Genomic DNA, 26,045 nt, shown 5'->3' with positions numbered 1-26,045 from the left:
GGTCGCTTTGAGAATTGAACAATTAAAACAGGACCTTTATGAGCTTTCTGTCAATGCACTATTCTCTGATTAGCAATGTTGTCTTGAATTCAACTTCCTTTTTGACAAATGAAGTTCAAGTATCTTCTGTTTTAAATGTAGCTAATCGCCTCTGAGAGATTCAGCAGACTTAAGCCTGCCAATAAAATTTTTCCGAACAACAATTGTTTCAAACCCAAATTTGTGCCATATTTTGTCTGCTTGTGGAGGGCATTAGTGGGGATAAGACGACCTTCTCCAAGAGGATAAAAAGATAACTTTCATATCGGAGTTGGGTGTTGTAGAAGTCTGAACTCAGTTCAAATGGGTTCAGTTTTCCTAAATCGCACCTATTGATCCTCACGTGGAGATTTTTCAAAAACTGATAGTGTCAATCACAGTAAACTTTCAGTGGCCCAGCTTGCTACTCGGAAGTTTACCTAAGTTGTTTCTTTCACAGCTACAGAAACTGATAGTCAGTAGTCTGATTTACTTTCATTTTACAAAATTGTGTTTAATTTTCAAGGTTGTATTACTTCAAATAGTTTATGGCTTTTCTGGTGGGCGATAGAGAACTTCAGTTCTGCAACACTATGTTCACAGCCATAATAACTACAGTCTGCATGGTCCCTTGTGGCAGTATACTTGTAAAAGCCAGTTATACATAAGGTACTTATGCAAGAACCTTTTTATAGCTTTACCCCCTGCAGAAGCATAATCTATAAAATAATAAGGGGGATAGAGTTTATGAGAAGATTTATTGTGTCTTTTAAAAATGTTGGGTTAGGTTTAGCTACATGAAAAACTCTACAACTCTTCCAGATCAATACAAGGGTTACATTACCTAAGTAATGAGATTATTGTCTTAGTTAAGTATTCTTTAAAAATCATTTTCAGGTGACTTTTTTTTTTTTCTTCACACTTCTTAGCTGGATGGGTAAAAAAAGTCAAATGGTGTTACTTGAGATGATGTACTTGGTAGACTTTGTCTATACTGAGACCTTTTTAACTTGAGTCTCTTGATGGCAAGCACTCTTAATTTTTCTCTCCCTATCTTGTTTTAGTCAAGGCAACCAATTTAGTCTACCTTAAGCAGAGAAAAGCTCAGGCTTTAAAACTTTCACCTGTGCCCCTGATGGTTATTTTTAAACCCCTTCAGAGTTGAAAGATTGGTTCACTGGCTCACTGTGCCCCCTAGAGGAAACTGAAATTCATTTTCTGCTCCTTTTCTACCAAGGTGGACAACTGCATTAAATGCAGCATTGAATATAGGGCTGTAGCTGAGATACCAAAGGCTGTGTTTTTGTAGCAACCAGCTTTTAGTTTTCAGAACACTGTTTGAACTGGCCTGGCTTTACTGAGGGTGTGTAGTTTACATTAGTACATAGCTTATCAATAGTGGTACAGAAATATAGCTACAGTAAAAGTACTCTGCAACTGTGAGGTTAATCTGTCCCTGTTTTGAGGGTATTAGTGTCTCTTACATCTGGTACATCACTAAATAAAATGTTTCTTTTTTGTTTCTATTGTTAAGTACCTAGAATCTTGAAGTAACTTCTGTATGTCAAAAAGGGTGGTACTACAGTTAACTCCCGAAGCTGTAATTTAAGGTGGGGAGAAACTGCCTCATTTTAGGAGAACGGGGGGCTAATTTGCCATGTTTCCAGGTTGCGAATTAAGGGAGTTTTCCCCCTAAAGTACAGATTAAAGGTAGTTAAGTGCATAACCTTGCTGCACAAGAGGCTTGCTTTTTTTTTTTAATGGCTGCCTGTATATTTGCTTCCTTTGGCTTCACTGTTTTAAAAACTGTTTTGGTTTGTGTCTCTCAAATTTAAACCTGCCAAATTATCTGGTCAGCAATAATGCATTGAAAAGCTATTTCATTTACAGGATACTTATTGAAAAGGCTTTCACTGTATTCTTGTAGTTTTTGTTTGGATTTGCAACGCAATTTCTTAAGATGTACTCTTCTAAAGTGATTATACTTATCCCATAAACAATGTAAGTTCTTCTTCAAGTGCTTGCTCATGTCCATTCCACATTAGGTGTTTGTGCTCTCCACATGCACCGTCCGGTGCCGGAAGTTTTTCCCTCAGCAGTATCCGTAGGGGAGTGGCTTTGGTGCTCTCTGGGGTGGCGCCCGCAGGACACAGTATAAGGGATGCCGCCGGTTCCTCCCACCCTCAGTTCCTTCTTGCCGCCTATGACTGTGCACAGAATGTTCGCCGCTCTTACTAGTGTTGCTTAGGCTTCGTTCGTACGAACTAGAATTCTTGTAAAATTTAGTGAACAGAGTGAGTATTAGGTTTCAGAGTAGCAGCCATGTTAGTCTGTATTCGCGAAAAGAAAAGGAGTACTTGTGGCACCTTAGAGACTAACCAATTTATTTGAGCATAAGCTTTCGTGAGCTACAGCTCACTTCGTCAGATGCATTCAGTGGAAAAAAAATGCATCCGATGCACTGAATGCATCTGACAAAGTGAGCTGTAGCTCACAAAAGCTTATGCTCAAATAAATTGGTTAGTCTCTAAGGTGCCACAAGTACTCCTTTTCTTTTCGCGAATACAGACTAACATGGCTGCTACTCTGAAACCTAATACTCACTCTGTTCACTAAATTTTACAAGAATTCTAGTTCGTACGAAGTGAGCTGTAGCTCACAAAAGCTTATGCTCAAATAAATTGGTTAGTCTCTAAGGTGCCACAAGTACTCCTTTTCTTTTCGCGAATACAGACTAACATGGCTGCTACTCTGAAACCTAATACTCACTCTGTTCACTAAATTTTACAAGAATTCTAGTTCGTACGAAGTGAGCTGTAGCTCACGAAAGCTTATGCTCAAATAAATTTGTTAGTCTCTAAGGTGCCACAAGTCCTCCTTTTCTTTTTGAGAGTTAGCCCTTAGCAGTAGTTAGTTTTGTTAGTCCCGTCGGGGACTTAGCCGGGGGAGGGGGCATGCCCCAGTCCCCAGGCTTTAAGCCCTGCGATCGCTGCAAACAGCCTATGCCCATGAGCAATCCACATAGTAGCTGTCTCGGGTACCTCGGTGAAGGGCACATAAGTGATAAGTGTTGAACCTGCAAGTCCTTTAAACCTAGGACCAAGAAAGAGCATGAGATCAGACTCAAAGCACTCCTGATGGAGTCTGGCTCGCTCCAGTCCCGAGGCAAAGGTCCAACTCTGCACCGAGCACTGCGGCATCAGTGTGTAGTGCCCCGCCAGCGCCGTTGATGAGCCGGCACCAATCCACGGCCCCGGCCAAGAAGTCGAAGGCCAGTAGGGGATGGTCTCCTACTCCCCGCAAGGGGAAGGACAGGGCTAGGGGCAAGCTAAGATCCGCGCCGGGAGGCTCATCTGCCCTGTCAGGAAGTCGGGCCTAAGCTCATGTCGAGTGACAAAGCCCACCCCGTTCCTTGCCTGGAAGCCCAGACACGGAGGTGGGCCTTCATCAGTTTCAGGTGCCGTCGACGCCTGAAGCGCTCCAGGCTGCGCAGGAGATCCTGACGCTCCCGGTGCTGCCCATGCTGGCCCCAGCGGTGCCCAGATCTTGGGGTAAGCCCACCTTGGGACCTTTCTGTCCACCCTTGTCTCAACAGTACCGCTCCCCATCGCAGGGGACATCCCGCCACCGTTCAGCTGATCCAAGGTCAGATGGTCTTTTCTCACGACATGACTGTCAGGTTCCTGAGGGGCCTCGAGAGGCTTTACCTTAAGCTGGTCCTCTCCAGGCTCACTTGCCCGCCTTTCAAGTCACTGGGCTGCTGCTCCCTTTCCTACTTGTCCTGGAACGTCGCTTTCCTGGTGGTGGTGATGTCGGCGAGAGTAGTCTGAGATTAAGGCCTTGACCTCGGAACTGCCTTAGAGAATGTTTTATAAGGACACGGTCCAGCTACAGCCCACCCAACCTTCCTGCTGAAGGTGGTATCTTCCTTCCACATGAGCCAGGATGTGTTCCTGCCTGTGTTCTGTCCCAAGCTGCACAAGACTGCTGAGGAGAGGCGTCTGCACGTGCTGGACAACCAGAGGGTCTTGGCTTTTTTACTTGGAGTGTACCAAGCCTTTCCGTACATCGACCCAGCTCTTCATTGCTACAGCGGATAGGATGAAGGGCCTTCCGGTTTCTTCACCGAGGTTTTTCCAACCGGATCACCTCTTGCATGAAGACCTGTTACAAGCTAGCAAATGTGCCGCTGCCGTCGATCGCCAGGGCCCATTTGACTAGAGCACAGGTGTCTTCGGTAGCCTTTCAGGCGCACATCCCGATCCAGGACATCTGTAGAGCCGCAGTGTGGTCCTCGGTCCACACATTCACGTCTCATTATGCCATCACTCAGCAGGCCAGAGACGACGATGGGTTTGGCAGAGCTGTATTACAATCTGCAAAGCCGCAAACTCCTACCCGCCTCCACGGGAACTGCTGGGAGTCACCTAATGTGGAATGGACATGAGCAAGCACTCAAAGGACAGTTATCTTTCCGTAACTGGTGTTCCTTGAGATGTGTTGCTCATGTCCATTCCACAACCCGCCCTCTTTCCCCGCTGTCGGAGTTTCCGGCAAGAAGGAACTGAGGGTCGGGGGAGCCAGCAGCGCCCCTTATACCGCGCTATGTGGGCACCAGAGCCGCTCCCCTACGGATATTGCTGAGGGAAAAACCGCAACTGGCACATGTGGCAAGCGCGCACATCTCATGTGGAATGGACATGAGCAACGCATCTCCAAGAACACCAGTTACAGAAAGGTAACTCTTTTTTGGCAGCAGGGGTGGAGGCTATGCTATTGTGTTTCAGTAAAAGATGATCTATTAAATCTGCTGCCACCCTTGCTGTGAAATACTGTACACTTGGTATCTGAAATCCCTAATCCTAGCACCAGTGGATTAATATAGCTGATCAGCTATATTTTACTAAAGACTCATTTCGGATCAAGTTCTTAATTCACTTGGCAAATGGCCTCTGCTGGACATCCCAAGCCAGGAAGGTTTTATAGGCTGTTAGTGTTTGTCCAATCAGAAAGCTGTGCGGTGCAGTGGAAAGAATGGTACTGTAGTCTGCTGTTACATTATGCTGCATGGTAATCTGTCTCGGTCCTTTTTGGCTGGTGTGATTTAAGTAACAATGTTCTTGTATGACTGTTAGTTAAAAGGTAGTTCAGGTCTCTGAATCCAGCAAATGCTAAAATATAGCACATCAAAACAACTAATGACTCTTCTGTCACTTAAAATTCCAGACATTGTCTCGAAGGTGAAATGAAATGAAGTATAACATCGTATCTACACCTGGAAAAAGTTTCCATAGATTTGGATATAAATTGGGCATGCTTATGGGCATTTAGGCTGCTGTGACATTTAACTTGCTAAGTAATAGGGCACCTACTTGTGGTGTTAATAGAATATTGTGCTGTAAAATCTTTAAATGCAAATGCTTTTCTTGTACATGCTGTGTTGCAGTGAATTGTATGTGTAGTGCACCTTTATTCCTGCTTCAGTAGGACTCTGGTAAATAAAATTTGTCATTTGGGTGGGGGATAATAACCTAGAAACACTTGTTGTAGGGGAGGGATAAGGAAAGCAACCTGATGAAATGTTGGTCATTGAATACTCATGCAGGCTGAAGAGTTTTTCGGCCTTTTAGCATTCAAAAGTGCAGTGAGCAAATGAGATGGTTTTGGATTAGTCCTGGGATATAGGCCCTTTCACCTCTAGGTCATTGGTTTGGTTGCAGTGTTGGTCACCAGTGACTGACAGTCATTGCCATCTGCCTTGTGAATGAATTTGCTGACTCCGCACAGTTCCTAATGGTAGGGTATCCCCATTGTACACACTACCACCATGTTTGGCACCTCTTTTGGCAGTCTCAATGGAGGCACCAAGGATTTAAGGCAGGGGATTCCCAAACTTTTTGCTGGTACAACTCCATTTTAATGAAGTATTTCCTGCTGGGACTCCAGACTGCATTGAGGATACAGTTTTTTTGAAGAACAAAATAGCATCCTCTGCCCAGCATACGTGTGAGGTTGTGCTGCATGAAAGATACCAATTAACTCTACAAAATGGGCGTCCTCTACACATTGTCACCTCTTACATATGGTGCATGCAAGGTCATGTCATGCCATGCAAAGCAAAATGGCATATGCTACACGCTAGGGATCACTGTGACCCCATCTGCTGCTGGTGGTGCGATCCACATTTGTGGTCGTGACCCAATTTGATAACCACTGAATTAAGGCCTGTTCCTACTCTCATTATGGCTATTTATTGAGTAATCATGATTGTCGTCTTATGCTTACGGATGGAAATTGGAATCGGAGGGTGAACTCTGGTCTTGCATTGGATACTTAACACTTTTTTCACACTTGAGGCATTCAGGATTAATCTGTCAGTAACAGCTTAAAAAAAGTAACGTTCTTTGCTATGGGGAAAAGTTAAATGGCCTTGCTTTCTTTTGATTTACAGTGATCTAAAGAGAGAAAAGAGAGTCCCCTCACCTGATATTATAGTGTTATCAGACAATGAACCTTCGAGCCCTAGAATGAATGGTTTAACAAAAATAGCATTAAGAGAGACCAACACAGAGGCACTCATGGTGAGTCCACATTTTTTGATACACTAGAGGCTATGTTACTTAGAAATATTGAAACAGGCACTAATTATTCTGAGTTGCAGTTGGGACTACAGGATGTAAGATTCAGCAGATGTTTTCACCTTTTTCATATACAGCTTCATGCAGTTTGAGCTCTTGGGGCTTGAGGCTGTATTAAGGACTGAAGTCAGTCTGTCCGTTTGGGTTTCTACTCCTTACATCCTCTCCTCCCCTGGCCCCATACTTTTTCAGAGAAATATATGGAAACTTGTTAGCCACCCATTCAGTATTTTAAAATAGCACAGTATTCCCTCTTCAGAAGTAGAAACTTTTTGTTTAAAGCAAAATGAGTTGTTAATTTTCCGAGTTTAGTAAAGGATGAATTTTAAAGCCTGCTTTTGCTTTGAGCTCTTTCTCAGCACTTAGTTTTTATGTCCACAGATTCCAGGTGAATGCTGTTAGTCCCATTGAGTTATTCTGCTGTAGGTTGTTGTTACTTGTACTTTATCATCTTTTTTCCTTTCTACCCCACCCCCAAATATCTTAACTGGCCTTACAGAAGAGCAGCCCAGAGGAGCGTGAGAGAATGATTAAACAGCTAAAAGAAGAGTTACGGTTAGAAGAAGCAAAACTTGTTTTATTGAAAAAGCTGCGGCAGAGTCAAATACAGAAAGAGACCACTACTCAGAAGGTATTGATTTCCCCACAGATTTTTAACAACTTGTGTTTTTGGTTTCTAAACACTGCCAGCATGGTTGATGCCATAATTTGTGGTACCCTGTATAACTCTCAAATCGAATTGTACTGTAAAACTTCAGAATATCTCTTTAACAGAAAAAGCTATTTTCTCCAAACATTAAGTGAATTTTCTTGTTTCTCAAAACAATCCAGTCTGGCAGTCCAACAACAGTAAAAGTAAAGGCCTTTTAAAATCTATTCTTCCTCTCTACAAAATGGGTAGTATATACAGAGAGTGCACTTTAAAAGTTCATTCTAGTTCCAGTGGTATTCCCCATTTTAAATACAGAAGTTATCTTTTGGAATCTTTGTATTCAGAATACTTATTTAAATTAACCTTTTCAAAGGTGTGGTACCCTTTCCACTGACTTTGAATATGCATTTGTAGTGTAAGAGCTTTGCAATATATCCCTTCTTAAAATTATATACAATAGTTTACCAGAACTTTGCTGTTGAATATATGGCTCTTCCCTAGTGCATCATGTCCTCTTAGTCTTCATGTTTTCGCTGTTTTTAGTTTTCCTGATAAAACACTGTAAAACTGTCCATTGATTAGTTTTATGCTTTTTAATTTGAAGACATGTTGGCAGTTTAAGCATATGTGTGAATATTGTGCACTTAAAATCCTTAAACAAATAATCCAAATCCTTAATAGAATATTTTCCCGCATTAATATCACCAAAATACTTTTGAAAGGTATTAACATCTAAGAGTCACAAACACACAGAACCAGTAGCAAAGTGCTGTATCCCTTACTCTGCTTTAGATGTTACTGATAAACCCATGCAAGGGAAACTCAAAATTCTGAATTCTAGTCTTGGCAGATGAATAGTTGAAAATCATTTCCTGTTTAACTTTACTTTAAAATGTGTGTGACTTTATGGATCTTAACAGTTTTTGTACATATTTAAATGCATTTCAGTTCACATTGGAGGTGGGAAAGGAGAACTGTTTTATTTCCCTGACTTTTTTGTGATATTTTTCTTTTGGAGTCCTTTGTTTTTAAACTCACATTTTTGTTCACTGAAACCAGTTTAGATGTGTTGGGTACATGCATTACATAATCTGCTGCTGAACACTCATGAAGTGAACTTTGGCTATTGAATTGACTAAGTAGAATGGAACAACGCATTTTTAGAATGCTTTCTTAATATCCCGATTAGTTTTTGGGTAACAGTCCTTAACAATTAATGAAGTTTGCCCATGCATTGGGGACTGAATTAGGTTGTATATTGAGACCTATTTAATTTTTAAATAGCTCATTTTAAAATGTATTGTAAATTACTAAACTGTTTGTTTTTTTATATAATTACTTTTAAAGCCGTTACAAAGGGGGGGGGTGTATATACATGAGTAAGAATGAATGAATCCCTTATCTATACTTGAACGCTAATTTAGGGATTTAAACATGCCAGTTAGACTGTGAGTGTGTGAGAAAGAGAGAGATATCATTGAGTTATAAGGAAGCAAATATTTTTATTTTCCTTCATTGCTCCAGTTCTGCTCATACCCTCTCACGGGTCTGTCTTTCTGGTTTTTTTTCTCTTGCAGCCTCCTGGTTCCTCTGGGAGTGCTGTGGCCACCCCTCCCCCATTGGTGCGGGGAACACAGAATGTTCCTTCTGGCAAACCATCCCTTCAGGTTAGCATGGGGGCCTCAGATGTTGCCAGGTTTGGGGCACGCAGTGGAAATGAAGGTGCATAGTAACAGGAGGGATAATTTTCAATATAGATCCAGCAGAGTTGCTCCATATATTGCTGGGTGGAGACATCATAATATGTTGATGACATCTCTCCTACTTCTAATCTCAATAAACATTCCAGCAAAGTTGTACAGTAGCAGGTAATGAACACAAAAAGCATCCTGCAAGTTTTATTTCACAGGACTGGATGTCTAGAGTCTGGTTAGTTGTCACAAAAAGAGTTTGGTTCCAAGTGGCATTCTTTTTATTGATTAAACCAGTGCTAACCCCATGAATCCAGTTACAATAAGCTTTTAAGACTGGGAGTGGGGGAGAAAACCCCTATAATAATATCTTCCAGTGGCTGATTTTTAGTCAAATTCCAAATACACTTTCCTGACTGATTTAGTGCCTGATAAGATAAGAGGTACTGAAAGAGCCTTTGGCCAAAGAGCACGCTGCTTAATTTTGCTGTGAAACTGTCCTACCATCATAAGCAAGTTTCAGGGCACTAGAATAAAATGATCAACTCAAAGGTTGACAGATTCTTTATTTCTATTGCACAGAGAGACAGCTGCCCTCACTAAAGACAGCATTTTAGGAGGAACTTGCACCACAAATGAAATTTTCAAGTAACAAAGACAGTGGAAATTTTTTCAGTCATGGAAGGCACATAGTCTAGTGGTTAGAGTCAGGACTCCTGGGTTCTGTTGCTGTTCTGTCTCTTACTTGCTGTACAAATTTGGGGCAAGTTACTTTACCTCTCTCTATCTGTTTAACTGTAAAATTGCAATAATTCCTGAATTTTGCAAAGTTTATTTAATGTTTGTAAAGCATTTTCTTAAATTCTTGAATGAAAAGTACAATATAAGTGAACATTAGCTTCCCCATGCCCTTCAAAGTATGAAGTTTTATTACTTACTATAAATAGTGAAAGGGGAAGCTCCAGTGCATTTGTGAGAACCTTAACTCATGAACAGTGGCCAATTTTTGGCTTCTCTAAGTGAACAGATACCCAGATGTATAAAGCTGTATTTCATGTAGTAAAAAGTTATCCACCCTAGAATGGATACCTTATTATAATTGAAATCTTTGTTTTTTCTCACTGAAGCAGTTTTGAATAATGAACCTCTGTGCCTTTATGTTCAGTGTAAGGTCTGAGACTCACCTATAGCATTCCCTCAATACCAAGAACAGCTCAGCAGATAGACAAATTAAGGCAAGTAAAGAGGAGAGAGAGGAAGTAGAAAGAAAAGAAAAATCTCTTTGGGTATTCACAAGGAAGGCATGGCAGTGCAGTGTTTGCAAATGACGTAGGCATACAGTCAAATACCACTGTGAGAAACTAAATAAACATCTATATAGATAAGCATGTTCTGTTTTCTAAAAATTTAAAAGTAAATGCTCCTCTGTTTTGTAGACCTCTTCTTCACGTATACCGGGCACTGTTATTCCCCCTCCATTGGTCCGTGGAGGGCAACAAGCATCTTCAAAACTGGGATCTCAGCAGAATACACAGATAGTAATGCCACCTCTTGTCAGAGGAGCACAGGTAAGAATTGGTGTGGTGGAAGGTCTCCCTCACCGCATCAGGTATGTTCTTTCTTTCCATTCCCCTCAGGGTTTAGGGGATTGTCTCATGAATTCTCTCCACTTTTACATTCCAACTTCAAGGCTCTGAGTCATGATCACCATTCTCCTTACCCAAGAGGGTGGGATAAGGTTCTTGTAAGACCCTCTCCTTAATAGACTGGATGCATTACTGTTGAGTGTTCCAATCTGTGCTGACTAAATGCACTGTCACTCCTAAGAGACTTATGCTGAGGACTAATCCAGGTCTCATATGGTGATGCAGAGTACTACTATTCGGCAAGCTTTACCCAGCAGATCAATGTAGAAGACTTAATCCTACTGTGTTTTTGGTTCTTAAACATTTTTCTACTTACTTTTCCTGTCTTATCAATTTCACCTCTGATGTATGTTTTAATCTCTCTCAATGCCTTCATTGTCAAATTGAGTGACGGGCTGCTAGAATGAGGTAGCAAACTGGAGAACTGAAAATGCTGTGAGGGTGTCTTGTTCTTAAGCCCTTTTGTCTTCTATGAGGGGAAAGTAGTGGTTGCACCAAAGGAGCAAGGTGGGGAGGGGAGAGAGTTACCTCCAGTGGATCTTATTGAATTTACTGTGATCACTGTGTGATCCAGGGAAATTTTTATCTCGCTCAGTGGAGATTTATTTTGCAGTCATGGGGCTACTTTTTTTTTTTTTTTTTTTTTTTTAAATAAACCATCTGTGCCTGCTGGGTGGCTAATGTTAAGAAAGAAGGTATGGCACCTGGGATTTAGTTTCCTTTCAGTCCTGATTAATATGCAAAAAACTTGTTCACTCTAAAGTAGAATAGCTGCACTAATAATCTTAAAATTTAAACAGACTATTAGGAGCTATACATTTTTGAAAAGAACCGTTGACTTCAAAACTTAAGCCAAAAATCTAACCATTTTGGCCTTGATAAACACAATGGTCTGAAGCTAAGCATCTTTTCTAATGTTGCATTCTATGTTGCTTCTCTGGGAATGCATTTACAGTCAAAATGAAGCTGCGGATTTTGACAATGATGTTAATGTTGTTGTGTTGTGTTTTTGTTTTTTTGTTCCCTGACTTGCATCATTTCCATCACATCATTTCATCCTACCTCACCTCCCACGCACTGTTTTCCACTTTCTCTAACACTCTCCATCCCATCCTTCATGGAACCATTGCATCAGCCCATCTCTGTTTCTCCCCAGCAAATCCACAACATCCGACAGCACTCCAGCACGGGGCCACCTCCACTGCTTCTGGCACCACGGGCATCCGTCCCCAGTGTACAGATTCAGGGACAGAGAATTATACAACAGGGTTTAATCCGCATTGCCAATGTTCCCAATACCAGCCTGCTTGTCAATATACCACAGGTGAGATCCAAAAGATACAGAACACTATTCACTTCTGTTCTTTTGAGACTAAATACAATTACTGATTTGTCCAGTTGCTACATCTCATTACTCCTGTTTGCAGTCTTCTCTCCTAACTGATGTAAGTGGTTATTATTGTTAGTACTCCGCTCTTTGTTCTTTGCTTGCAGGCAGTTTTTATCTTTATTCAAAGTTTGCAAAAGCTCTAGATAATATATGCACATACGAGGGAAAAGAACAGTCCATATGAATTTGTTCATTCCCAAAAAAAATCTATTCATTTTAAGTTAGTTAATTTAAAATGCATTTAACTTTTGACACTGTAAATTTTAATTGACTTTTTTGTATTGTCTCTGAGAAGACAGAGGAAATATGTAACGTCCTGGGGTATGACACAATAAGACTTGGAAGGAACATAAATGTTGTGGACAACTTTTGGGCCTCAGCTACTATACTGGGCATGTTTAGTTGGAAATGTTCCCCGGAATCAGTTTTAGTTTCTCTTCTCTCCTTCCTTCTACCCCCTTCTCTCGTCTAAGGAAGCATTTTCTCACATAAATAAAATAACCACTATTTAAGCAGAACCCAAAATGCGCAGTGCATTTCTGTTAATGAACCAGTGAAGGACACAAAAGCAAACTAGTGGCTTATGATTCATAATCTATGTAGGCAAAAGTCAGCATTTGTCATATCAAAAAGGACAAAATATTAAGGGGAAGTACTGTAAATGGCCTTTTCAAGCTTCTAAGAATACACTGCAAAAAATGGTCAATGAGCAAAAGTTAAGAACTCTGGAAAAATATTTGCTAGGACTAGATGCCTGGTAATAGAATGCCTAGTATTGCACTTCTAGGTGATCCATTTATATCAAGGGCACAAGTCATAGCCCACAGAATAGACATCAGGGTATGTGAAATTAGTTTTTTGGTGAGAGGTGGCTTAGTCCAGTTCCAAATAGTTTTTGTGATGTGGACGCTGGTCTACTATCACAATTGATACTAGTTGGCTCTTTGTTGGTTATCTCAGAGAGGACAAGATTAGAATGGGCTATAGGGATTAAAGTATCAAGGCAGTTGTATTCTGATCAATAACCATGTTTGTATTTTCTTTAAGGCCTCACCTACTTCAGTAAAAGGTACAACAGTGACATCAGCTCAGGCTAATGCTACGACTACCAGTGTTGCTTCTATAGTGAACTCCAATGAGTCCCCAGCCAGCCGGCAAGCTGCTGCCAAACTTGCACTGCGCAAGCAGCTGGAGAAGACGCTACTGGAGATCCCACCTCCTAAACCACCTGCACCAGAGATGAATTTCCTGCCAAGTGCAGCCAACAACGAATTCATTTACCTAGTTGGTTTGGAGGAAGTAGTGCAGAACTTGCTGGAAACTCAAGGTAAGATAGTACCAGATAATTTAGGCTTGCTTATTGAGGGCTTTAAAATATGCTAGACTCACTAATACAAATGCATTGATTTCAAGTGCTGTGACTTCTCTCACCACCCTCGCCTGTTTTAGAAGCAGCCTGAGTTAGTGTTGAGAGCATGCAACTTAGTCTTAGTTCGGTCACTGATACCATGTGGATTTCTCCAAATTGCTCAATCTCTTCCTTAATTTCTTCATCTTAAAAATGGAAATAATACATACCTTCCTCAAAGAGGTGGTGGTTTTGCACAGCAGTTTTAAATGCAAAGTGCAGCAGAAGTACTCAATTTATTTCTTTAATATTTTTGGTTTATGTGGTGGAGGATGCCTCCTTAGCCTCAGGGAAAAGAGAAGGTGCTGGCCCTTCCTTATCTCCTAAGAAGAGTTTGAGTAGCAATGCCTTTTAATCATGGCTGTCTCAGAAGAAATATTTTGGGTTCTCCCACAGTAGCTAGGTAAACTGCGAACAAAAATGTAATATTGGTTTCAGTAATCTCTGTGGCTTTCAAATTTGTGTTCTCTAATTCTGGGCTTTCTAGAAGCCCACTACCATCCTGGATTCTTGAGTGCTGGATACTGATTGTAAGAACTTTTTTTCTCTAGAACAGCAGTTCTCAAACTGTGGATCGGGACCCCAAAGTGGGTCGCGACAACATTTTAATGGGGTCACCAGGGCTGGCTTAGATTTGCTGGGGCCTGGGGTGGAAGCCGAAGCCCAAGCGGTTCAGCCCTGGACACTGGGGCTCAGGTTACAAGCTTCTTGCCTGGGGCTGAAGCCCTTAGGCAGCGATGTGGCTTGGGTGGGCTCAGGCTTTAGTTCTCTCCCCGCAGCCCCTCCTGGGGTCGTATAGTAATTTTTGTTGTCAGAAGGGGGTCGTGGTACAATGAAGTTTGAGAACCCCTGCTCTAGAAAGCTTCCTTACCCTTATCTTCAATTCTCTTTGGCCCTCCTCAGAGAATCTTATTGGGCAGAGGATGAGTTTCAGAATAATATTCTGGTGTGGACATTACCTGGAAATCTCAGTGGGTTTCTATCCCAACTCATTCCTAAAAGCAAAGAGTATTTGCATTTCCAAATTAACCGAATTTGTGTAATTGAAAAAGCTTTAATTTGCTTGCTGGAGATGAAGGAAGTTGACCTCCACGTTCAACGTGACCTAGATCTGATCATTTTGTTTTGCAATGGAGCTTTAAGTATGAGGACTGTAGTTAAGACTTGGCTAGACAACAAAGATTTCTACACAGGTAACCTCTGAAGTTATAACCTTGAAGACCCATAGATCTGCCTCCTGTTCCTTTGGAAGGTTTTTTTATTCAACCACCTGTTCCATTTCACATTGGGTCATTGACTCTGAGACTTTTAGGCAGTGCTTGCATAGTAAAGTAAAAACCACCCCAAGAACAAACTCGCTGTTCCAGTCGGTGGTAGAGTGGACACCACACACCATGCTGCCTCACTAGTTTGTTATAAATTTGACCTGGAGGCAACCATCTCTTAAAACACAATAAGAAAGTGGTTCACTTTCTATTGGCTGTTCAGTCTTTGGCCTCGGAGTCTGCCAATAAGACTGCAGTTTATGATGATTGATTTCATGTGGGGGCAGAGAGGTGACTTGAATACTTGTGACTACTAGAACTGTGCTTAAAAGTGACTCCCTTCACATTGATCTGATTTCAATTGGCTGCTTTGTGTCTAATCCAGAGCCATCAAATCCACCCCCAAAATACAGCTGGCTTTCCTTGGGAATTGTGACCCTCTTACTATTCTCTCCTCCTAGCAGGTTAGTCATGCTAGTCACAAGTGGGTTATTAGTATGTGGCTAGGTGGGTTCAGCTTCTGTAAGGTTCTTTTCCCTAAAGATCCATTGCCACACTTCAGTAAAGTTTAAAAATATACTTTTTTAAATCAATATTTAGGTATGAATAGCTTTCACCCTTACTAATAATCTTGTGTCTCTTACCTGATCCATTCACTGATGTCACAATCCATCTTCCTCCTGGAAACCATTCTTTTGCTGTTAATCCTAGCTTGTGGGGACTTGGGCAGGATAGACTCATAGATATTAAGGTCAGAAGGGACCATTATGATCATCTAGTCTGACCTCCTGCACAACACGGGCCACAGAATCTCACCCACCCACTCCTGCAATAAACCTCTCTCCTATGTCTGAGCTATTGAAGTCCTCAAATCATAGTTGAAAGACTTCAAGGTGCAGAGAATCGTCCAGGAAGTGACCCATGCCCCATGCTGCAGGGGAAGGCGAAAAACCCCCAGGGCCTCTGCCAATCTGCCCTGGAGGAAAATTACTTCCCGACCCCAAATATGGCAATCAGCTAAACCCTGAGCATGTGGGCAAGACTTACCAACCAGATACCCAGGAAAGAATTCTCTGTAGTAACTCAGATCCCACCCCATCTAACATCCCATCACAGGCCATTGGGCCTATGTACCACTAATCGTCAAAGATCAGTTAATTGCCAAAATCATGTTATCCTATCATACCATCTCCTCCATAAACTTATTGAGCTTAATCTTGAAGCCAGATAAGTCTTTTGCCTCCACTGCTTCCCTTGGAAGGCTGTTCTAGAACTTTACTCCTCTGATGGTTAGAAACCTTCGTCTAATTTAAAGTCTAAACTTCCTGATGGCCAGTTTATATCCGTTTGTTCTTGTGTCCACATTGGTACTGAGCTTAAATAATTCCTCTCCCTCCCTGGTATTTATCCCTCTGGTATATTTATAGAGAGCAATCATATCTCCCCCCAGCCTTCTTTTGCTTAGGCTAAACAAGCGAAGCTCCTTGAGTCTCCTTTCATAAGACAGGGTGATGAGACATTAGGAAGGTCTTATGTAGACACACATTGGTAACCAAGAGAGATGGGAAAAGACATGCAGAAAACAAATGTTTAAAGAGGTTTTGCTTATACAAGTGTTTTTAAAGAAAGAGGAAAGGAGAATACTTTTTAAAAGGCATTTACTTTGTATTATGAGACTTTATACAGGTCATCATCGCTAACTTCTGCATACAATATAACCCCATTTAGTTAACTTCAGGTTAACTAAATATTGGTCATGTCCATTTGACAGCAATGCTTCCCATCTAAACCCTGGGTTTTTTTATGAAGACTTCAGATGTCTGAAACCCTTCAGAAAATTGAGGTTGTACTATATGGGCTTCAAGAATCCATGTGTGTAGTACCTGTTGGTTTGTTTCTTGGGGGGGAATGACCATTTTTAACCCATGCATAATCTTTCATGATGCTCCTGTGAGGTTATTGTCAAATGTTGTATATGTGGTTTAGTCAGTTGTTTGGATATTGAGAAAAATTGTAAATAACCTTTAAATAGATGGTTTTCATGCCAGAGACTTGACAGGTCCCTGTCTAGAATAGGTTAGACCTATTGCAACAAAGGATGACAGTAATGGGGAGGGTAGGACCAAGATCATGATTTATATACGCATTTTGGTAATTAGACTATTTTAAAAAAAATAAATTTTATACTAATATTGGTGGACAGGGTCTGGAATGAAGACTGGAGTGTCCCTCAGTTTAAAAAAGAGATGAAAGATGTATTGCCAACCGAACAAAACAGTCCAGATGTGCAAAATAGCCATGTGACTTTATAAATGTAGCTCTTATCCTTCCTTAACCCTTTCTCTCATCTTTATTTTTTAATGATCATACTTATTTTGTCATGTCAAAAAATTAGACGTTCGTTTCCTTGCCACAAGGACTATATTGCCTTTCAAGTGTCTAGTATACTTTGGGGCAGTTTAAAATAGTAATTTTTGGCTTTCATTTGAGCAGTAGGAAGGATGGGAGGGCGCAAAGTGAGGAAAATTTACTTCACAGATAAGGATTTAGAAACCAGAAGCATAAAGCCATAGTAGTTGCTGGCTAGTAATGATACTTTTAGAAGTCTGAATACAAGGGTAAGGGAAGAATTACACGCCAGTATTTTCTTGCAAAATTCTCTGATCTAGTTTTTGTGAGGAGCGGGCTTTATTTAACTCCCATGGCTCTGGGATGGTGTGTGGCTCCACTGTGTATTCTTTAGGTAGTCTGCTTTGGTAAGTAACTCCTTGTTGCCAAGATTCAGACTTGCTTGATGCACAGATAAAAATTGGTTAAAATTGTTACTAAGAGTAGTAAATGAAACTGTGTGTTAGGATAAAAGGGATAAAATAGGAACATAAACGGACACCCACTTGGAGTGATGGGAGCTTGTGAACAAAAGCATAGACTCTTTAGAACCTGCAGTGGTGAGCTAACCTGGTTGCATTCCACAGGTAAAGTTTCAGTCACAGCCTCATCTCAGGAGCCCTATATGTGTGCTCAATGTAAGACTGACTTCACTTGCCGCTGGAGGGAAGAGAAGAATGGAACCATTATGTGTGAAACCTGTATGACATCAAATCAGAAAAAGGCCCTCAAGGCTGAGCACACTAATCGACTGAAGGCTGCCTTTGTGAAAGCATTGCAGCAAGAGCAGGAGATTGAGCAGCGGATACTGCAACAGACTGCTTCTCCAGTACAGACCAAGTCAGAACCTGTAGTCCAGCACCACTCACTCAAGCAGGTAGGAATCCTTCAATACTAAATTAGCCATTGCAGATAATCAAGCAAGGCTTCCTCTGCTGTACATGCCCATTGTGCTCCTGCTATACATTTTAAAAGACCATGCACTTGTTTTGCACCACACACAGGTGTGAAAGTTGATACAAGAAGAGCTTGTTGTATAACCTCTGAAGTGTATTTTGAATTAAGTTTTTGGCTGTCCTGTTAATCCAGTGTACTATGGTAAGGGAATCCTAAGGTTGAGATGTGAGCTCTGCTCCTAAAGTAGCAGAGAACAAACACTTCTGCAGAGGCATCATGGGGAGACACTTGCACTGTTTCAAAAACCTTCTCTGGCAGATTGAGGAGGAACACTGATGAATCTGAAGAGTCACATCCAGCTCTCGTTAAGAAATAAGGGCATGAGCCTGCATATTCAAAGGGGAAGGGTGCCCCCAGCACTCCAGGGAAGGAGAGAAGGTTTTTATCAACACTGGTGTGTTAAGCCACCTTCTAGTAGCCACCAAATAGCATGTGTCCTTGGCTGTAACACCAGTGGGAGGGCCCAGTGACAGAGGTCATAGAGCCATTGCTTGGAAGAGCTCCATTTTTAGATATTGACTGAAATGTTAAAGAACTCGTGGTTGTTTAGGGAGGAGGTTGGGTATCAACAGGACACTTAAAAATTCTAATTTTAGTTAAAATATTTCAATTTCAAAGACTGCTCTTCTCACCTTGTTTCAACTGATCTACTCCCACATAAACTCCAGAATCCCACGCTAAGGAGCACGTTTGGGACAGCATTCTTTTAAAACCACAACCAAGCTCTCTGACATCCTATAACTTGGTACAGATCAGATACATTCCAGTGACCCTGTGTAGATTTGTAATAGCAATTAATGAAAGAATAAAAGAGCAGCAAAACTATTACAGGCAAAAACTTTTACAAAATAATAAACTGACTAGCTCAATTATGGCTTGATTATGTAATTACTACTTAAAATCAATATCACTGGTAAAATGAGTCCATTTGTTGTTCTCAGGGTGTTATTTTGGAAGGAAAGGTGGCAAGAGGAGCAGAATAACTCTGCTCTGTGTGACACTGTAGAGCCAAAAAAGAATTGGATAAGTTCATGGAGGATAGGTCCATCAGTGGCTATTAGCCAAGATGGTCAGGGACACAACCCCATGCTCTGGGTGACCCTAAGCTTCTGAGTGTCAGAAGCTGGGACTGGATGATGGGATGGATCACTTGATGATTGACGTGTTCTGTTCATTCCTACTGAAGCATCTGGCACTGACCAGTTGGAATACAGGATGCTGAGCTAGATGGACCATTGGCCTTACCTAGTATGGCCGTTCTTGTGTTCTTGTACAGTTTGTAGCATATAAAAACGTCTTTAATTTTGGGTTTGTCTAGATCAAGGAAATTCTGCTTCAGTGCAAGCACATCAGTGTAGTTACTTGTAAAAATTTCCCTAATTTAGATAATCACAAATTTGATAGGAAACACTTAGAAACGTAGTATCGAGAGGTGTGAAAGGAACTCCTGATGCTGTGAGATGTAAGATCTCTGTTATTGTGTAGCCCGTGTCCATGCCAGAGGCTTGGGTTTAAATAGCAACTCTGATCATAAATGAAACTGAGTCACTTGGTTGTCTTCTAATCCCAGTCCCCACTTGTACACCTCACAAAACCACCATGGAATTGGAACACTGCCAAGGAAGTCCAGAACTGGAATAGCAAGGGATGGATGATGTAGGTCAGACTTGCAGTGTGGTGGTGCTTCTGAGAGAGGAAGTTTATGCAGTACTTACCTTCTTTGCTGTTTCTCCTCAGTACGACTGCCTCACCCTTTATGTGCATTTCACTTTTTTAAAAGGTAAAAATAAGCTGTTTTTGACACCTAGAAAAGCCAGCTTTTATTTTGATTTAGAGAGAAAGTTTGTGGCCAGTACCAGGTGTGGTAGGAGGAGGAAAGGAAGAAGAGAAATCCAGTAAAAGATTGTCATAGCTGTTGTACTGAACATTTTGCAAGACACAAATTTGCATTCCTGTGCCCTTCTAATTAATTCTTCTCTTGCCCTAGACTAGCCAGCTGTCCCGAGGTCCCCCAGGAACCACCCGAGGAGTCTTGCATGCATTTAGTCAGTCACCCAAGTTGCAGAATGCATCCACTGCAGCAGCACTTGGTAGTAGGCCAGGTAAGCATGCTGAGAGACCTGTCAGCAAGAGCAATGCTACTACCTGGAAGAAGACCCCCATCACTACAGGTAGACTTTTTTCTTTGTGTTCTTTTCTTTGTAGTTGCTAGTTGCATTTTGTTGGCCAGCAACCTTAATTCTTTGTTACTCTTTGGCACCTCCCTGCATAAAGGGCAGTGGCCTGTTGCTCCACCGCCTCACACTTAGTACAGTTGTTTACACCTGTCCAAAGTGGCTGTAAAGTTCTACTCCAGGAGAATGGTTGTGTTTTACCCTACAGTGTAAATGATTTTACAAGGTGTAGGGCAATGGTCGGGTCGGGTCCTGGGTGTGCAGCTAATACTGTACTGTTAATATCAACAAAAATTTCGAAATAAACATCATCTGCCTCTACTGAAAGTGGGAAATAATAGATCTTTTGCTGTCGGAAAGGCTACAACACATACTTGTCAATGTGCTTCTCAGAATATTTAACTGTTAAACTAGCATTTTAACCTTTTAGGTTAAAGGGTCTGAGACCTCACTTCTGTTATGTCTTCTGGTCTCTTCCTTTAAGCAGTATTTGGAATCCCCAGGAAAGAGATGCTGCTGCAGCAGCTAGCTCTCTGCTGGTTTTGTTTTTTCTGCCCAATATTGAAATCTTTTTATACCATTTAATTTAGAGTTGAAATAATATTTGATTATTTGGTCAACTCAGATAGCTTAATGACAAGACTTTTAAACAATCGGGAAAGTTTTGCTACCATTTGTGCAGATGGTTGTGGAGACTTTTCCTTTTGAATGACTGACCTGTTCTGGGTGATGGTAGGGTGTGTTCATATTTTGAGAGCATCCATCCCCATAGTATCTGGGTGACATTTACTGAGCTGTATATTTTCCACTATTCTTGTCTCACAGTCTAAGCATACTGTGACACTCACTTCTTTCTCTTCTTCTATTTTGTCAGGTGGGGCTCTAGCTTTTGTCAACCCTAGTTTAGCTGTGCACAAGACTTCTTCAGCAGTAGACCGTCAACGTGAATATCTCCTGGATATGATTCCCCCACGATCCATCCCTCAATCTGCAACATGGAAATAATGCAGTGGAATGCCCAAGAGGAAGACTTACCTGTTTCTGCCATTCTTTTTTAATACCACAATACAGTGGAATCTGCTTTAAACCCAGCTGGATTTGCCCAAGCTTTGTAGGAAGCAAGAAGATTGCTCCTCATCCCATTGAGTGCTGCTTTCCTTGCTATGAGAAAATGACACCAAGAGAGTGGAAACAGACTTGAGCTCATTTGGCTATTAAATTCTTGTGATTGGCTCATGGTGAAGGCTGTCAGGAAGGGGGAGAAATTCTTATTTTTTGGCTTTGTGTATTTAGATGTTTGGGGGTGTTTTGTGGTCACCAGCACAAAGGAGGACTGAAAGGACTATCTGCCTTTGGTTTCTTTACTTTACGAGCTAGCTAGTCACCAAGCATAGAGTGTTCACTGGCAATCAAGGATGCACTTCCTTGTAAGAAAAATGGAATATGAACCCAGTGATAGCAGATGCATTTAGCAGGTTGAATTCATGTTTGCTTCTCCTCTTTCCCCCACCCCAGAAAGGCAATCTACAATTTATAATAATGAGCTAATGATAAATAAGCGCAAACTCAAATTCCAGTTGGTCGTGATTTCTAATGGACTGGTTGCTGCCCCAACAGTCCCAGCAGGTGGGAGGCAGTGTAGGCCTCTCACTTTCATTAGATTCTGTTGAATAGACTTTGTGGACACTTGATGGTCTAAACCCTGATGTTCTGAACAATAAACAGTACTTTGTTCAGTCTCTCTAATCCAGCACAGAGCCGTCGGCCCTTGCAAAAGTTCCCAGAGACTTTTTTTTTAAAAGTGAAACTTTTTTTTGTTTTGTTTTGTTTTTTTGTTCTTTTGAGAAATTGTATTCAAAAACTAGGAGCTCCAGAAGCTGTGTGTAATCGGGGAGGGTGAGGGGAGGGAGCAGAAGGATGAAAGGTAGGAGTCGGGCAACAGGTTCTTTCCTCTGTTATCAGTGGAGAAGCAATCCTTCCTAGTCCATGCTTTAGTGGTGTGATGACTGTACAAGCACATGTTGGGCATGCTTCCGGCAGTACTGCCTAACCCTGATCCCTAGAATTCCATTCTTCCATGCTCCCCTCTATCACATCACTCCAGTATTTCAGTTTTGGTAGAGCTTTAGGTAACCCTGCTTTAAGAACAGGATTCTGTGTGGTTTTAATATATTTTGGGATTACACGGATACGTTTAGAATCATTTGGGTTTGGTTTTTTTCACTTTATGTTGGTTACAAGTGGCAGAAATACATACCTTGCTACTTGTATTGCATATTGGTACTTGAACTAGTGCTGATATGAATTCTTTTCAAAGTTATAAATAAATATATATATATTAAAAAAATAAATAGAGGAAGGGGGAGTTACTATCCAGTTTCTACTTTGAATCTGGTATTTGTTTTCTTAGCAGCTTCAGTTAGATCCTTAATTTAAAACAGTTACTGTGTAGGGCATCCCTTTTCAGATCCACCTATCACATTATGATAAGTTTATTTTAACCCCTCTTCTGTTGTGTGAATATCAATATTTAGATACATTTTTTTAAACACCCAGTAGTGTAGATGACCTAGTTTTGCAAAATGGTATTTTTTGCTGTATAAAGCCCTAGAATTTGTTTGACTTTTTTGTTTTGAATGTATTAAGAACTAGATGAGGATAAGAGGGGTTGTGGGGGTTTTTTTTGTTTTGTTTTTTTATTTTCATTCCAAGGTGTGGGGGTTTTTGTTTTGATGGGGTGGGGAGAAAGAAAGCGTGCATATTATTTTGCACAGTATGAAAGTATTTCAGTTCCTTGCATTTTTTTGTTCCTGACAAATACCTGTCTTACACACTCGCAAATACACTTGTCCATTTCTATTTAATGACCTGGGCGAAAATGCGTTTCTGAGTTTAAATCTCACTTCTCAAGTTGCAATCTTGTGCCCGCAAATGGCTTTTTGGAAACCTAGGGTATGAACAACTTCTGAGGTCAAAAAGCGTGCCCTTTCTAATGTTGGGCAGCTGTAGTTTCGCCCAGTGCTGCAGAAGGGGGATGGAAGAAGGGGAAGAAGCAATAAAGTTGCTTGTTAAAAGCAATGTCAAAGCTGTTTTGGAGAGTGCCAATATCGGTATAGCAGCATTTAAAACTTTAATTTCAGTAGAAAGGATAATGAGAACTCTCAAAGGCCAGAAGATTAAATAAAAGTCAAAGCCTGCACATATTGCATCTTGTAGACTTTACCCCCCTCTGCCATATTGTATCAGCATAATTTTGGACTTTCTCTTTCCACTTAAAAAAAGTAAAAGTAATATACTGAGGCCAAATTATTTTAGGAACACAGTGTAAAAGATTGATCAAAAACTCATTTTGCAGATATTATGCATCATGGATCTAAAAACAGTTTTGACATTGTTTTTTATCTGTTGTTCTTGGGGTGTTGCAGGTAACTTAAAGATAATTATTGCATATGCTGTTTCTGAAAAGTTTGGCTAAAAATGCAGCAAGAAAAGATTCAAGTGGTGTACGTGGGTAGATTGGCTTACTCAGGCCGTATGTTGAGAGGCGTATATTCCGTTGCCCATGTGCTATACCTGGCCAGTTAAAACCCCATACACTATCTTTAGAATAACTATTAAAAGATTTGCAACAAATCTTTCCAAATAACTTGCATTTCTCCTCCTTACCTGCCCCTTCCAGCCCTCCCACAATATACATAACAAAACAACACCTACATCTATTGTTCAACTTATGGGATTGTGACTTAACCTTTTAAGTGGTTTGATTGTGGAGGAGGGGCATTTTAGGCATGTTGTAAGAACAAAATCTTCAGTTTATTTTTACTACTGTCATGTTTGGAATTCCTGCCATCAGAAGGGCTATTTGTTTCTCCTACAGATCTGCCCAATGCAATGTAGTTTGCTGACTCATTCTTACGGGCCTGGAAAGAGGTATCCCACACCCCAGTCCTCTTAAGTGAGGCATAATTTAGCTAAAGCTTCTTCTCCGAGCAAGAGATGATGTACAATTTGATAGTACAACATGCAAATTGATCTCCTTTAGGTGGTACATATTGCAACATTGCCCCATATTCCATTCCCCCAACCCTGCATTGCTTTGCTGCAAATTGCCGCATGAGCTGGTTTGACATTGCTCAAATGCTGCTTGCTTCCCCCCTCTCCTGGGGAGAGGGTTAGAGCAGCGTTGGTTCTTGCAAGCCATATAACCTTTCTTTGAGACGTTGCAACTACGAGATTTTATAATACAGTAATAATGAAAATGACTAACTATTGTACTTAGATTTTAGCAACTTGTGAAATAAACCCCTGACTTTCATTTGAACCAGTGTTGAAATTTGGGAGCTGTGTGGTTTTTTAATTTTATTTTTTTATAACCTAATTTATTATCTGTTTGATTTTGGGCATTGACTAGATTCCTGTTTTCTGCCCAGAAACGTGAAAAGTGGCCTGGCTGACCCTTTTATTTTTATAGTGTAGAAGATTTTGACAGCTTTCCAGTTCATGTAAAGTTTGACTTGCTAACTTTTTTGTATTGTAGGGATTCCTGTAAATGGCATTCCAGCTGTAATACTGAGGAGGGTTCTTTTTGGTTAATCTTAAATTCTGGATAGCCTTGTTTTGTTTTCTATAGATATTTTGATCATTATTTTAGGAACCATTCAGTTACCTCTTAATTATTAAATTTAGTTACCAAATTTTGCTTCCTAAAAAAAAAAAAAGATTTACCAAAGTACAGCTAAGAAAATGAAAATGGGAGACTCGTTTCAGAGCACAGTAGAAGGGAGAAGGCTTATACAGTGGTCGCATCAGAAACCCTATTTGGCTCATATGTCACTTTCTCCTTTTGTAAGGGGGGGACACAGTTGTCTTTTTTTTTTTTTTTTAGAAAATATATAAATATATATATCTATATATAATGCAAAAAGACCTCAAGGAACCGCAGTAGTGTTTGTCTGCTTAAGGCAGAGTTACGCTGTATATTGCATTTAGCGAAATAACTTGCATTGTGCTTTTTTAAAAAAAATTTATAATCATTTAACAAAGAAACTGTAACAGAGTAACGTTACGCAAGCGCAGGGTATGTTTTTTGTCACTCGTATTTATTGTGACTCTAAATCTTTGATAATAAAACAAAAATTTTAAAAAATATTCCCACTAAAGCCTGATAAGTCAATTTCAATGGAAGAGAAACCTGAAATCAATAACTGTATATTGTATTGTGAGGGATTTTTAGTATTTGAATGACAATAAACAAATGGACAAACTGCTGTCTGCTTTGCTTTTCTAAGCTTGGTATTCAAGTCATGCTCTGAATTCTTTAGAGACCTGTTTTCCCAGAACTGTGCTTGCACACCACTCTGATCAAAGTCCTTGGGAGTTACATGTATGCATCTGAGAGCAGACTTTGGGCTTAAATGTTTTGGAGCTGTCTAGTTCAAGATGCTACGTTGCAGGCATGGCATGCCAGTTCTACCAGTGCACTGCACTCGTCTGAGGGTCTAAAAACAGTTCACATTACTGGCTCTCTTTTTAACTACATGCAGAATATGAGGCAGGCTTTCAAAATCTTGAGGTCCACAATTGCTATGGATGCGCATAGGAAGGACCTCTGCATTAGAACAGGGAGGCTGGTTTGTTTTGTTTTTTTTTTTTCCTACCCCCAAAAATACTTTTTCCTGAACTGGGGGGTGAGTAAAATCCAGACTTCATGACATGAAACAAAGCACACTGACAGCCAGGGTGGATAAAAAATCGGATTTTTTTTTATTTAAATTGGATTTTTTGGATAACCTATCTAAAGATACATTATAGCTCAAAG

At 40.7% G+C, this 26,045-nt stretch overlaps 1 protein-coding gene across 13 annotated transcripts in view; it reads left to right on the top strand.

The window, feature by feature from the left end:
• The window catches only part of GATAD2A (GATA zinc finger domain containing 2A), a 112,477-nt gene extending 86,526 nt beyond the window's left edge, over nucleotides 1-25,951 (top strand). For 5 of the 13 annotated variants that reach the window (XM_074939232.1, XM_074939233.1, XM_074939231.1 and 2 more), the window contains exons 5-13: nucleotides 6,470-6,600; nucleotides 7,148-7,287; nucleotides 8,886-8,975; nucleotides 10,436-10,567; nucleotides 11,781-11,969; nucleotides 13,083-13,362; nucleotides 17,684-17,973; nucleotides 20,041-20,224; nucleotides 21,102-25,949. In XM_074939232.1, the coding sequence (XP_074795333.1) occupies nucleotides 6,470-6,600; nucleotides 7,148-7,287; nucleotides 8,886-8,975; nucleotides 10,436-10,567; nucleotides 11,781-11,969; nucleotides 13,083-13,362; nucleotides 17,684-17,973; nucleotides 20,041-20,224; nucleotides 21,102-21,232 (1,567 nt within the window). In that variant the 3' untranslated portion in view covers nucleotides 21,233-25,949. Of the gene's footprint in view, nucleotides 1-6,469; nucleotides 6,601-7,147; nucleotides 7,288-8,885; nucleotides 8,976-10,435; nucleotides 10,568-11,780; nucleotides 11,970-13,082; nucleotides 13,363-17,683; nucleotides 17,974-20,040; nucleotides 20,225-21,101 lie in introns of all 13 variants that reach the window. The other 8 variants (XM_074939241.1, XM_074939242.1, XM_074939239.1 and 5 more) reach the window with 5 other exon arrangements.
• Nucleotides 25,952-26,045: the final 94 nt, after the last annotated feature.

Source organism: Natator depressus, chromosome 25 (genome assembly GCF_965152275.1).
Source record: "Natator depressus isolate rNatDep1 chromosome 25, rNatDep2.hap1, whole genome shotgun sequence".
NCBI lineage: Eukaryota > Metazoa > Chordata > Testudines > Cheloniidae > Natator > Natator depressus.
The sequence above is the reverse complement of the archived record's forward strand: the minus strand, read 5'-3'. Positions and strand labels throughout refer to the sequence as shown.